The 13,639-nt window shown below is 41.3% G+C and overlaps 1 protein-coding gene across 2 annotated transcripts in view; it reads right to left on the reverse strand.

Moving 5' to 3' along the window:
* AFF3 (ALF transcription elongation factor 3) overlaps nucleotides 1-13,639 on the reverse strand; it is a 753,993-nt gene that overhangs the window by 520,472 nt on the left and 219,882 nt on the right. For both annotated transcript variants that reach the window (XM_069757526.1, XM_069757527.1), the window contains exon 2: nucleotides 2,965-3,085. In XM_069757526.1, the coding sequence (XP_069613627.1) occupies nucleotides 2,965-3,085 (121 nt within the window). The remainder of the gene's footprint in view (nucleotides 1-2,964; nucleotides 3,086-13,639) is intronic.

Below are 13,639 nucleotides of genomic sequence, written 5' to 3' on the forward strand. Positions count from 1 at the left end.
ACGGATCGTGCCGTCGTAGCGATCAAAATGCCACTGTGTGACGGTACCCTAAGTCTGTTTCAGTAGCTTCCACAATTATGAGGAAGACTGCTGACTTGACAGTTGTCCAGAAGGCAGTCACTGACACACTCCACAAGGAGGGTAAGCCACAAAAGATAATTGCTAAAGAAGCTCTCTGTTCACAGAGAGCTGTATCCAAGCATATTAATGGAAAGTTGAGTGGAATGAAAAAGTGTGGTAGAAAAAGGTGCACAAGCAACTGGGATAACCTTGAAAAGATTGTTAAGAAAAGGCCATTCAAAAAAATTTGGGGAGATTCACAAGGAGTTGACTGCTGCTGGAGCCATTGCTTCAAGAGCCACCACACACAAATGCATCCAGGACATGGGCGACAAGTGTCGCATTCCTTGTGTCAAGCCACTCATGATCAATAGATAATGACAGAAGCGTCTTAACTGGGCCAAGGAGAAAAATAATTGGACTGTTGCTCAGTGGTCCAAGGTGTTGTTTTCAGATGAAAGTAAATTTTGCATTACATTTGGAAATCAAGGTCCCAGAGTCTGGAGGAAGAGTGGAGAGGCCACAATCCAAGCTGCTTGAGGTCTACTGTGAAGTTTCCACAATCAGTGATGGTTTGTGGAGCCATGTCATCTGCTGGTGTAGGTCCACTGTGTCTTTTCAAGACAAAGTCAGTGCAGCTATCTACTAGGAAATTTTAGAACACTTCATGCTTCGCTCTGCCGACAAGCTTTTTGGAGATGGAAATTTGATTTTCCAGCAGAGCTTGGCACCTCTCGACACTGCCAAAAGTATCAATACTTGGTTTAAAAACAACAGTATCTCTGTGCTTGATTGGCCAGCAAACTCGCCTGACCTTAACCCCATAGAGAATCTATGGAGTATTATCAAGAGGAAGATGAGAGACACCAGACCAAACAATGCAGACGAGCTGAAGGCTGCTATCAAAGCAACATTAGCTTCCATAACACCTCAGCAGTGCCACAGGCTGATCTCCTCTGTACCACCCCGCATTGATGCAGTAATTGATGCAAAAGGAGCCCGGACTAGGTATTGAGTGCATTCACTGAACATACATTTCAGTAGGCCAACATTTTGGATTTTAAAATAGTTTTTCAAGCTGGTGTTATAAAGTATTCTAATTTACTGAGATAATGACTTTTGCGTTGTCATTGGCTGTAAGCCATAATCATCAACATTAACAGAAATAAACACTTGAAATAGATCACTCTGTCTGTAATGACTCTATATAATATATGAGTTTCACTTTTTGTATTGAAGAACTGAAATAAGTTAACTTTTTGATGATATTCTAATTTTGTGAGAAGCACTTGTAGTCTTACAAAGAATCAGATCCAGGCTGTCAAAGTTCACACACTACACCTGAAAATTTAACTAAGGAATTAACTAAAAATGTTTCAGACACTACACTGGATTCAGTAAACTTTTAATAAAATAAAGGGATCTAGAAATTCCACATTTTTGTAAGAGAATGCACAATTAACAAAATCCCAAACCCTTTACATTAAAGGGGGGTTTTCCTATGAAACAAAGTATATTTCAATTAATAAATGTAATAGATTTTGGAATAATATTAAGTTCCACAACTGGATTTGTTTAAATAAAATGTTCCTGTGCTGAGATAATCTTATAAATGTGCCCCTGCTATGTACTGTGTAATGGTTGTGTCTGACCGTGCAGGAACATGGGCTGATCATACTACAGCTCCTGGGCAGTGGGGGAAACAAAAGGGAGGATGCAGGCATTAGGCTACGTTCAGATTAGCGTTTCCCGACGCTGCGTCGGGCGACGCAGCGGCGACGCACGCGTCATGCGCCCCTATGTTTAACATGGGGGACGCATGCGTTTTTCTTGTTGCGTTTTCCGACACGTGCGTCGTTTTTGACGCTAGCGTCGGACGCAAGAAAATGCAACAAGTTGCATTTTTCTTGCGTCCGATTTTCGTCAAAAAACGACGCACGCGTCGCAAAACGCAGCGTTTTTGCGTGCGTTTGCACGCGTTTCTTCGTGCGTTGCGTCGCCGACGCAGAGGCGCGCAACGCTAATCTGAACGTAGCCTAAGCTTCCTAGATGTTTTACAAATTAAATAGTTATATTCAGTGCTTTGCAAAAGAAGCTTCTATTATTGCATATCTTAAGTAAAATACAGTAGGAAACGTAAGTTTATGCTCTCATTTTATTTTCACTGTATATAAAAGCATAGTATACAATAACGTATTCCAATAGAGGCAACCACGGTGTACATTATTTTACAATGACTGTATGACTGTATACAGTGACATATGCAGTACTGCAGCCTTCCGACACAAAAATAAAGTACAAAGAGAGCATAAACATTAACAATAAAATCTATTTCAGGTCTTACAAGAGACAGTTGTTCTACCTCTAGTCTTAATGTTACCCCACGACAGAATTTCTGCAATGACTTCGCATACAGTGGCAGTTGAAGTTCATCATGATTTTAACATTCCAATCTATGGATATGTGTAAGAAAGCACATAAGAAAGCCACATCTCCAATCCCCGATATAATTTATATTATGGAGGACAGAGGACTATTAGGTAACAATCTTACTTTGGCTTTACTTTGTTTGAGGTGATACTCAGTGCAACTATTAAGCCAAAATGATCACTTTAACTATTGTTCTTTGATCCAATTATTGGAGACCATAGTTTTCAGAGCGCTATTGTTCTGATGCAAACATATTTATGATGCAAGTGTTGATTGTTCCACTTTCAAGGTTTCTTTTGCAGCAATGTCATTGTACTGTCACAAGCCAAACCAGTAGATGTATAAATGATTGCATGCTGCTGAATACAGATAAGTAGGTGTCAAAAATAATTCACTAGTTTTAACATGGTCCTATAGGTAAAAAAAGTGCTTTTTTTTTTCTATTTTATGAGAACTGATATGAGTTCATGTTACCTTGTATGGTTCGCTGAAAAGGGGATAATTGGCAAGAAAGATATTCTCACTTGGCTGTACATCTTGACTTCGTCTTTCCCATTCTTTTCTAAGCAACACACTTTTGTCCTGTTCATACCCGCTGTCAAAAGGAAATGACATGTAATAATTCAGACATTTACTTGTAAAAATTACTAATAACGCTGCGCACAAACCTGAAAAGCAGTCATCAAACAGATGGCAAAGAGAACAGAAACATGAATCTGATTAATGACAGTACTAGCAGGCTGAGTGAGCTCTGCTCTCTGGATAAGCCTGTGGTTTTTTTTGCACGCAGAACAGATAATTGAAAATCTTCCGGAGAAAAAAAAATGAAACACACAGTCATTAGACTAGATCAGTGTGTTCTGAGCTTTATAGGCTTGGGATGTGACAAAAGAGTATATGAAACCCTGTGACTCAGCCAAAATTTAAAAACCACTTTGTAGGACTTCAGAAAATAAAAAATTTGAGTCTGTAATTTATAAAGAAAAATGTATAGCCACTAATCAACTGGAATAATACTATAAAAAGGATATTTATAAAAAGAAAGAAAACATTTCATAGATAATGTCAGAAGTCATATATATTTATATAGTATCATGATCATGACAGTATTCATAATTTGCTAATGTGCAGAATGTGTGTCAGATTCACATAAGCCTACGGGACATATTTATTAATTTAGTGCCTAATATACACAAATTATGCTATTTTCATGAATGAATTCAGAAAATCTGTCTCTTTTTATGTTTTAAGTGCTCTCAGATGTATATTTTAAAATGTTAATTATGAATATAATTGTTTTCTTTATGAAATGTCTTCTTTGTGCTCAATGTAATGCCATGCTTGTTTTGGTGGTGAAACTCTTATTAGCGTTTTCCCTCAAGAGCTGTTAAAACTCTGCAGCAGTATATTTCTTTACAGCCGCACTTCTGTATTCTGATCTCTAGTAATCAGCCACGTCGTCAAACTACTCCTTAATCAATCCTCTCTTCTCTGACTGATGCGACATGAGCGCAAGTTCTAAACATGAAAAATGCATGGAGACTGAATTGTGTCGCTGCACATCTGAGTGATTGTGATCTGAAGAGATGGAAATGTGGAGGTTATTTAACTGAAGGCATTGGCAAAAAATAAGAGGCCATATCATTTATCTCTGCAGAAGAGATTTCAATTTGACATACTCTGATAAATAGTATGGCTCTTATGAATGTCACCTGAAGATGCAAATACACTGCAGCAGATATCTTAAGTTGCTTGTTTTTCCAGTTTTACCTCACTCGCACAAGAATGATGGTTATCACTGCAATCCACTCTGTCATCTGAGATCTCATTCTTTATTTTGCAACTTTGAAGGGAATTTTTCATCAGAAATTGTTCTATTTATTAGGTTTTATGATTAATGTATATTCTTTTTAATTTTTAATGTGTTTGTTTTTGATATCATTATATATATAAAATTGACTTAATCTTTGCATTGTGTGTCTGTGTGCGCCAGACTAATCATAATGAACAGAAAGATAACTGTCTGCGGATGTGAGAATCAAAATTGTTGAAAAATATCAGCAATTTCAAGGTTACAAGTCCATCTCCAGAGATCTTTATGTTCCTTTGTCCACGGTGTGCAGCATAATCAAGATATTTACAACCCAAGGCACTGTAGCTACTTTCGCCGGATGTGGACGGCAGAGAAAGATTGATGAAAGGTTGCAACGCAGGATAGTCAAGATGGTGGATAAGCAGCGCCAATCTAGTTCCAAAGAAGCTGTCCTGCAGGCTCAGGGAGAATCAGTGTCAGTGTAAACTATCGATCGACATTTGTTTTAACTGAAAGACTATGGCACGAGACTAGGAGGACACCACTGCTAACACAGACATAAAAAAGCTAGACTGCAATTTGCCAAAATGTACGTAAGCCAAAATCATTCCGGGAAAGGGTCTTTTGGACAGATGAGACCAAGATACATCTGTTTGATAAAGCACATAATCCTACTGTTTATCAGAAATGGAAAGAGGCCTACAAAGAAAAGACCACAGTACCTACAGTCAAATATGGTAGAAGTTCAAAGATGTTTTGGGGTTGTTTTACTGCCTCTGGCACTGGGTGCCTTCACTGTGTGCAAGACATCATGAAATCTGAAGATTATCAAAAGAATTTGGATCGCAATGTAGTGCCCAGTGTCAGATAGTTGGGTTTGTGTCTTAGGTCATGGGTCTTTCAGCAGGACAATGACCCCACACATAATTCAAGAAGCACCCAGAAATGGATGGAAACAAAGCGCTGGAGAGTTCTGAAGTGGCCAGCAATGAGTCCAGATCTAAATCCCATTGAACACCTGTGGAGAGATCTTAAAATTGCTCTTGAAAGAAAGCACCATTTAAATATGAGAGACCTGGAGCAAAAGAATAGTGGTTCAAAATTCCAGTTGTGCGGTGGAAGAAACTTGATGATGGTTATAGGTTGATTGCAGTTATTTATTCCAAATGGTGTGCAACCAAATATTAACCCCCTTCACCCTGAAGCCTGTTTTCTCCTTCCTGACAAGGCTAAATTTTACAATTCTAACCAGTGTCACTTTATGAAAATAACTGGAATGCGTCAATGGATCCCACTGATTCTTAGAATGTTTCCTCGTGACATATTGTACTTCATGATAGTGGTAAAATTTGTTTGATATGACTTGCATTTATTTGTGAAAATATAAAAAGTTTGGAGAAAATGTGAAAAATTTTGCAATCTTCAAACTTTTAATGTTTGTTCCCTTGAACCAGAGCTGGTCACACAAACCAGTTAATAAATAACATTTACCACATGTCTACTTTACATCAGCACAATTTTTGTAATCTACTTTTGTTAGGCAGTTATAAGGGTTAAAATTTGACCAGCGATTTCTAATTTTTCCAACAAAATTTACAAAATTATTTTCTTTTAGAAACCACATCACATTTGAAGTGACTTTGAGAAGTCTATATGACAGAAAATGCCCAAAAGTGACACCATTCTAAAAACTGCACCCCTCAAGGTTTCATTCAAGAAGTTTATTAAACCTTTGGGTGTTTCACAGGAATTAATGGAATGTGGAAGAAAAAAAATGAACATTTAACTTTTGTTCACAAAAATTTAACTTTAGATCCAATTTTTTTTATTTTCGCAAGCCTAACAGAAAAAAAATGGGCTTCAAAATTTGTTGTGCAATTTCTCCTGAGTACGCCGATATCCCATATATGGGGGAAATCTACTGTTTTGGTGTTTTGGTGCACGGCAGAGCTCGGAAGGGAAGGAACGCCATTTGACTTTTTGAATATAAAATTTGCTGGAATAATTAGCAGACGCCATGTCACCTTTGGAGAGCCCCTAAAAAGCTGCCTGCGCAGCCTCCCTGCCTGACCGGACATGAACTCATTAAGCGTGGGAATGTTTCTGAGCATTCACCATGAGTTAGGCAGGGAGTCTGCGCATGCTCAGTGACGTCAGCGGTTGTCGGCCCCGCCTGACCTGAGGTGAACTCAGGTGAACATGGAAAAATGTTCAAAAACGTTCCCACGCTAATGAATTCATGTCCCATCAGGCGGGGAGGCTGCGCAGGTAGCTTTTCATTCATTCCTCCCTGGTTTACAGCCCGGCCAGTAGCATTAGCACCGCTCCGAGTTATAAACTATTTAGCTCCTTGAGATGGATTACAGCGTGGGACTTGACTGTACAGCGGGCAGGTATGGGATATTGTTGGTTTTTTATTTTACTATTTTTTACAGAAGAACGAGGGCTTTGCTTGGATTGAGAGTGCAATGCAGATGTTAAACATGTGTGTTTAATTATTTCATTAAAATACTTTATTCTTAATGTGTGTATGTATTTTTAACCCTTTCATGCTATTGGATTAATAATGTATATGTGTCTTATAGACACATCTCCATTATTAACCAGGCTTAATGTCACCTCACAATAGCAAGGCGACATTAACCCCTTATTACCCCATATGCCAATGCCACAGGGCAATGAGAAGAGAGAGGCTAAGTGCCAGAATAGGCACATCTTACAGGTGCACCTTTTCTGGGGTAGCTGGGGGCAGATTTTTTTTAGCCGGGGGGGGGGCAATAACCATGGTCCCTCTCTAGGCTATTAATATCTGCCCTCAGTCACTGGCTTTCTCTCTCTGGTGGAGAAAATTGTGTTGGAGCCCATGCCAGTTTTTTCCGTGAACTAACCCTTTAATTTAATACCTACAGCTCCAAAAGTTTACACACACTACTAACATTATTAGTGAGGGACATATAAAAAACTGTTTACTTTATGTAAACCATGTCTCATATCTTGTCGAGTTCTGCAATGATTTTACAGGACCTGACAATTGAATTATTGGCTATTCTGCTAACTTTCTATGAAATATAAAGATATATATATGTGTATCAATGATATATATATTGTGATGCAGTGACCCCGGTGGCAGCTAGGTGTGCTCCTCTGGATATGCATGGAGGCGTATCTGTTGTTATAATGGTGGTGAAACAGTGGCTGGCAGAATTGTAAGTGGCCGATATGTGTCGCAGAGGGAGTCTGCGTGGTAAGTCTGATGTAATGTTGTTGTTCTGGGACCTGTAGTCCCTCAAGAGTTTGTGTAGTTGCTGAGTGCCGTATGGGTGCCTTAGAGAAAGAGGTGGCGGAGCTCAGAGATCACCTGGCAAAAAGTCAGTCAATGAATAAAGCAGCCTGGGAGAAGACGGAGCGGCAGGTGTCTATCCTGGCCAAACATCTGGAAGCTGGTGACATTCAGAGAAAGTTGGCTCTGGAAGCAGAACAAGATGGGTGTCTAATGACAGCAGAAAGAGACTTCCTTGTTCAAGTGCATGATAGATGTACCTGAAGACCTGAGAGAGGCATGTGCCAGGGAGATGAAGGGTGCAAGAAGGCTGTGGAGGCATGTAAGGTGAATTGGACCCCAGAAAAGTCAGTTAGTGATACTATCCAAAACTGATGTCACAGCGAAGAGAGTAGCCACCCTGAGTGACGTGCACTTGAGACATGTGCGCACAAAGTGGATGGCCCAATTGAAAAATTAAGACACTGCTAGGCGGCTGGAGCATAAGAGGAAAGCTTGGAGTCTTCAGAAAGGTGTAATACAGGTACCCGTCTCTATGGTGAAGAAAGTCATTGGAAGAAATAGTCAAGCCATGCAAGAGATGGTGGATAAATCTGGAATGGTGAGGTTGAGAATACCTGGTGTCCAAGAAGTACAGTTGCCCCGGAAAAAGGGTATGGTTCCTTTCTTCGTTGTGGGAACAGAGGAGAGTCTTATACCATATGGTACTCCAGCAGAGTCAGTATTTCGCTATCTAAGAGAGATGGAGCAGTTAAGGCTTGAAAGGCGGCGCCTTACAGGACTGTTGCGCCCAATTGATTGAAATGTTGGCAGCCAAAGACGTTCAGAGGGACAAGGGGGTCAAATATCTGAAAGTGGCAGTTCTACTCCCAGTACAAAGTTAAGGTACATGGACAGTAGTAGATGTAGTAATGAAAGGTCAGACTCAGATCAGTCGCTAGGCTCGACTGGACGGTGGACTCATGACCGCAATAACCGTGGGTGGCGGCCATGGAGAGAAAGGCTGGGTAATGGGGTGCACTTGGAAAGTGTGGTGACTAAAGGTTTGGTGACAAAGACACACTATGACTTGAGGGCCAAAGCTCAAGGCCTACAAGTTGACCGCTGGGGGCAGGGTAAACCTAACAAGGGTGTGATGATGTGTGATGCTCAAAGCCGACTGAGATAGTTCTCTCGACTGGTAGGGCAAGGTAATATGCGTGACCTGTCTTGAAACCCCGGGAGTATGACAGGTGTTCAACCCCACAAGTTTGAACAGGGGGGTATGTGATGCAATGACCCCTGTGGCAGCTAGGGGGCGCTGTGTGTGCTCCTTGGCATATGTATGGAGGCATATCTGTTGTTATAATGGTGGTGAAACAGTGACTGGCAGAATTGTAAGTGGCCGATATGTGTCGCAGAGGGAGTCTGCGTAGTAAGTCTTATGTAATGTTGTTCTTCTGGGACCTGTAGTCCCTCAAGAGTTTGTGTAGTTGTAAGGGAGACTTATTAGGCTAGTTATGAGAGATTGCCGGGTTATAAACTAGCCACACACACTCCCATAGCTTCATAATGTGACCAGGGTGTGGGTCACATGGTCGCTGAGTGTGGACCTGAATGGTCTATGCTGGAAGGTCCTGGAGAGCCTATGTGTTGGGAGTGTCGTCTCCCTGAAGAGCACATGGTGGGGCTTCTGACCTGGTGGCCAGGGGTGTTGGACAAACGTCCTGAATAGCACCTGGACAGGTCACATGCCTGAGGTGTTGGACGAAGTCCTGAATAGCACCTGGACAGGCCACATGCCTTTGTGTTGGACGGTCCCAGGTGTGATGGACGTCCTGAAGAGCAGAGTGTGATCATGGTCCTGGACAGTCTATGTTGGAAGCTCCTGTGAGTGGAGTCTTCCTGGAGCACCTGAGAGACTGTGGACCTGGACGATCTGTGTTGGGGAAGCTACCATCCTTCGGGGGGTCTGGACTGACTAAGGTGTGCCGACCAGGCAAGTTGGTGATCCCCGTGAGGCAGCTTTCCCAGAAGAGAGGACTGACAAGGAGTCAGCAGGTGGAGCAGGAGCTCCCGTCAAGTACCTATACAGACTGTTGGTGCTTGTGATGTTCTATTAACTATGTGGTAACCCACGGCAACTGGTCAGGAGAGGACTAGCGTGTTTAGTTGCCGCAGACTAAGGATGTGAAACTTGATGTGATGTCCTGGTACAGTGTGTAAATGGACTGCTCATGATGTGGTTTATGATACCTTAATTAACCAAATAGACTGTTTAGTGAGAAAAACCGTGCCCGTGTGCCCAAATATCGCGGCCAAGCGAGTGTCCCCCAAGACACGTGGTAAGCGCAATCTTACAATATATACATATTTATCTACCTATACTATGTGTAGACATTTATTTTATATATTCTATTTTAACCTGTCAATGTGATTTTACATTACACCGCACTGAATTGCCGGCTTTTCTAAAGGACACAGATGCGTATTTCTCGCAAGTCACATTGATGGTGAGTTTTTCTCGCACTCAGACTTTCATTGGCAATTCTCGGCCGATATATGGTGCAAATCGCAGCATGCTGCGATTTCTCTCGCACGTATAATACGGCCGAGAAAACATTGGATGATAGGAGCTGCCCCATAGATTAACATTGGTCCGAGTGCTACGCAAATTTTTTATCGCATAGCACTTGTCCGTATTATGGTCTAGTGTGACACCGGCCTTAGTGTCTAATACCTTGTGCCCACCTCGTGTTTCGGAACACATGCACCCTGAAAACTGGTAAGTGGTTTCTCCCTGTTAATGCAAAGCAACAGATATAAACACTAAGGGCCCAATTCAGCAAAGGTTATTTGTCAGAATTCTCGTGTAAAAAGCTTTGAACAATCTCGACATTTTGGCGCAATGCCAGGTTGAGCAAAAGGTGTCCAAATTATGGTGTTCTCATGCCATTTTTGGACAGCTCTGACAAAGCTGGGGGGAACAGGAGTATGGAAACCCCGGCTCATCAACCACTAAAATCTTAATATAAGGGAAATACTTGAAGAAAATCTGTCAGACATTTTTGCTATGTAATTTGAGAGCAGCAAGATGCAGGAGCTGATAGATTAATTATATCCAGTAATGTGTCACATACTAGGCTTTGCATTGCTGTTTCAATAAAATCAGTGATTTATCAGCAGGAGACTATCACTACAGGACTAGGTTTCTCATACCATGTGGTCCTCCTACTCTGTGCAATCACACCCCTATTACTGATCAGCAACACTCTGTCATTGTACACAGAAATCTGCCAATCAGTAGTTTGGGCAGGTTATACAGGGCTCAGCATTTGAGCACTTCTAGATCTGCAACAGAGAAAACAGTGATTGTATCAAAATGGTAGCATGCAGACCAGTAAGTGACACATTGCTGTAAATAGGGTCTCTGCCTCTATATGATGCTGCTCTCAGATTACTTCAAAAACCTGCTGATAAATTAACACAAAACTGAACAGCATGACTGTAAAAGGTTTGTGCACACAATCGTATTTTCGGTCCAAGTGAGAACCATCAAAAAATTGGATAGCACTCGGGCAAATGTTATTCAATGAGGCAGTGCACATGTCTGATTTTTACCTTGGAACTAGTGGGCCAAGGAAAAAATTTACAGTATGCATGACTTGCCTTCAAGATTCGAATGGCACTTGACCATTAACCCCTTTACCCCCAAGGGTGGTTTGCACGTTAATGACCGGGCCAATTTTTACAATTCTGACCACTGTCCCTTTATGAGGTTATAACTCTGGAACGCTTCAACGGATTCCAGTGATTCTGACACTGTTTTCTCGTGACATATTGTAGTTCATGATAGTGGTAAAAATTCTTTGATAGCACCTGCGTTTATTTGTGAAAAAAACGGAAATTTGGCAAAAATTATGAACATTTCGCAATTTTCCAACTTTGAATTTTTATGCAATTAAATCACAGAAATATGTCACACAAAATACTTAATAAGTAACATTTCCACATGTCTACTTTACATCAGCACAATTTTGGAACCAAAATTTTTTTTTGTTAGGGAGTTATAAGGGTTAAAAGTTGACCAGCAATTTCTCATTTTTACAACACCATTTTTTTTTAGGGACCACATCTCATTTGAAGTCATTTTGAGGGGTCTATATGATAGAAAATACCCAAGTGTGACACCATTCTAAAAACTGCACCCCTCGTGGTGCTCAAAACCATATTCAAGAAGTTTATTAACCCTTCTGGTGCTTCACAGGAATTTTTGGAATGTTTAAATAAAAATGAACATTTAACTTTTTTTCACACAAAATTTATTTCAGCTCCAATTTGTTTTATTTTACCAAGGGTAACAGGAGAAAATGGACCCCAAAAGTTGTTGTACAATTTGTCCTGAGTACGCTAATACCCCATATGTGGAGGTAAACCACTGTTTGGGCGCATGGGAGAGCTCGGAAGGGAAGGAGCGCCGTTTGACTTTTCAATGCAAAATTGACAGGAATTGAGTTGGGATGCCATGTTGCGTTTGGAGAGCCACTGATGTGCCTAAACATTGAAACCCCCCACAAGTGACACCATTTTGGAAAGTAGACCCCCTAAAGAACTTATCTAGATGTGTTTTGAGCGCTTTGACCCACCAAGGGCTTCACAGAAGTTTATAATGCAGAGCCGTAAAAATAAAACAAAAAATTTTTCCCACAAAAATTATTTTTTTAGCGCCCAGTTTTGTATTTTCCCGAGGGTAAGAGGAGAAATTGGACCCCAAAATTTGTTGCCCAATTTGTCCTGAGTGCGCTGATACCCCATAAGTGGGGGGGAACCACTGTTTGGGTGCATGGGAGGGCTCGGAAGAGAAGGAGCTCCATTTGGAATGCAGACTTAGATGGAATGGTCTGCAGGTGTCACATTGCATTTGCAGAGCCCCTAATGTACCTAAACAGTAGAAACCCCCCACAAGTGACCCCATATTGGAAACTAGACCCCCCAGGGAACTCATCTAGATGTGTTGTGAGAACTTTGAACCCCCAAGTGTTTCACTACAGTTTATAATGCAGAGCCGTGAAAATAAAAAATCTTTTTTTTTTCCCACAAAAATTATTTTTTAGCCCCCAGTTTTGTATTTTCCCAAAGGTAACAGGACAAATAGGACAACAACTTTTGGGGTCCAATTTCTCCTGAGTACGCTGATACCCCATATGTTGGGGTAAACCCCTGTTTGGGCACACGGGAGAGCTCGGAAGGGAAGGAGCACTGTTTTACTTTTTCAACGCAGAATTGGCTGGAATTGAGATCGGACGCCATGTCGTGTTTGGAGAGCCCTGATGTGCCTAAACAGTGGAAACCCCCAATTATGACTGAAACCCTAATCCAAACACACCCCTAACCCTAATTCCAACAGTAACCCTAACCACACCTCTAACCCTGACACACCCCTAACCCTAATCCCAACCCTATTCCCAACTGTAAATGTAATCTAAACCCTAACCCTAACTGTAGCCCCAACCCTAACTGTAGCCCCAGCCCCAACCCTAACCCTAACCCTAGCCCTAGCCCTAACCCTAACCCTAGCCCTAATCCTAGCCCTAACCCTAGCCCTAACCCTAGCCCTAACCCTAGCCCTAACCCTAGCCCTAGCCCTAACCCTAGCCCTAATGGGAAAATGGAAATAAATACATTTTTTTTTATTTTTTCCTAACTAAGGGGGTGATGAAGGGGGGTTTGATTTACTTTTATAGCGGATTTTTATGATTGGCAGCCGTCACACACTGAAAGACGCTTTTTATTGCAAAAAGTATTTTTTGCTTTTACCACATTTTGAGAGCTATAATTTTTCCATATTTTGGTCCATAGAGTCATGTGAGGTCTTGTTTTTTGCGGGACGAGTTGACGTTTTTATTGGTAACATTTTCGGGCACGTGACATTTTTTGATCGCTTTTTATTCCGATTTTTGTGAGGAAGAATGACCAAAAACCAGCTATTCATGAATTTCTTTTGGGGGAGGCGTTTATACCGTTCCGCGTTTGGTAAAATTGATGAAGCAGTTTTATTCTTCGGGTCAGTACGATTA

The sequence above is a fragment of the Ranitomeya imitator genome, chromosome 3, assembly GCF_032444005.1.
Source record: "Ranitomeya imitator isolate aRanImi1 chromosome 3, aRanImi1.pri, whole genome shotgun sequence".
NCBI lineage: Eukaryota > Metazoa > Chordata > Amphibia > Anura > Dendrobatidae > Ranitomeya > Ranitomeya imitator.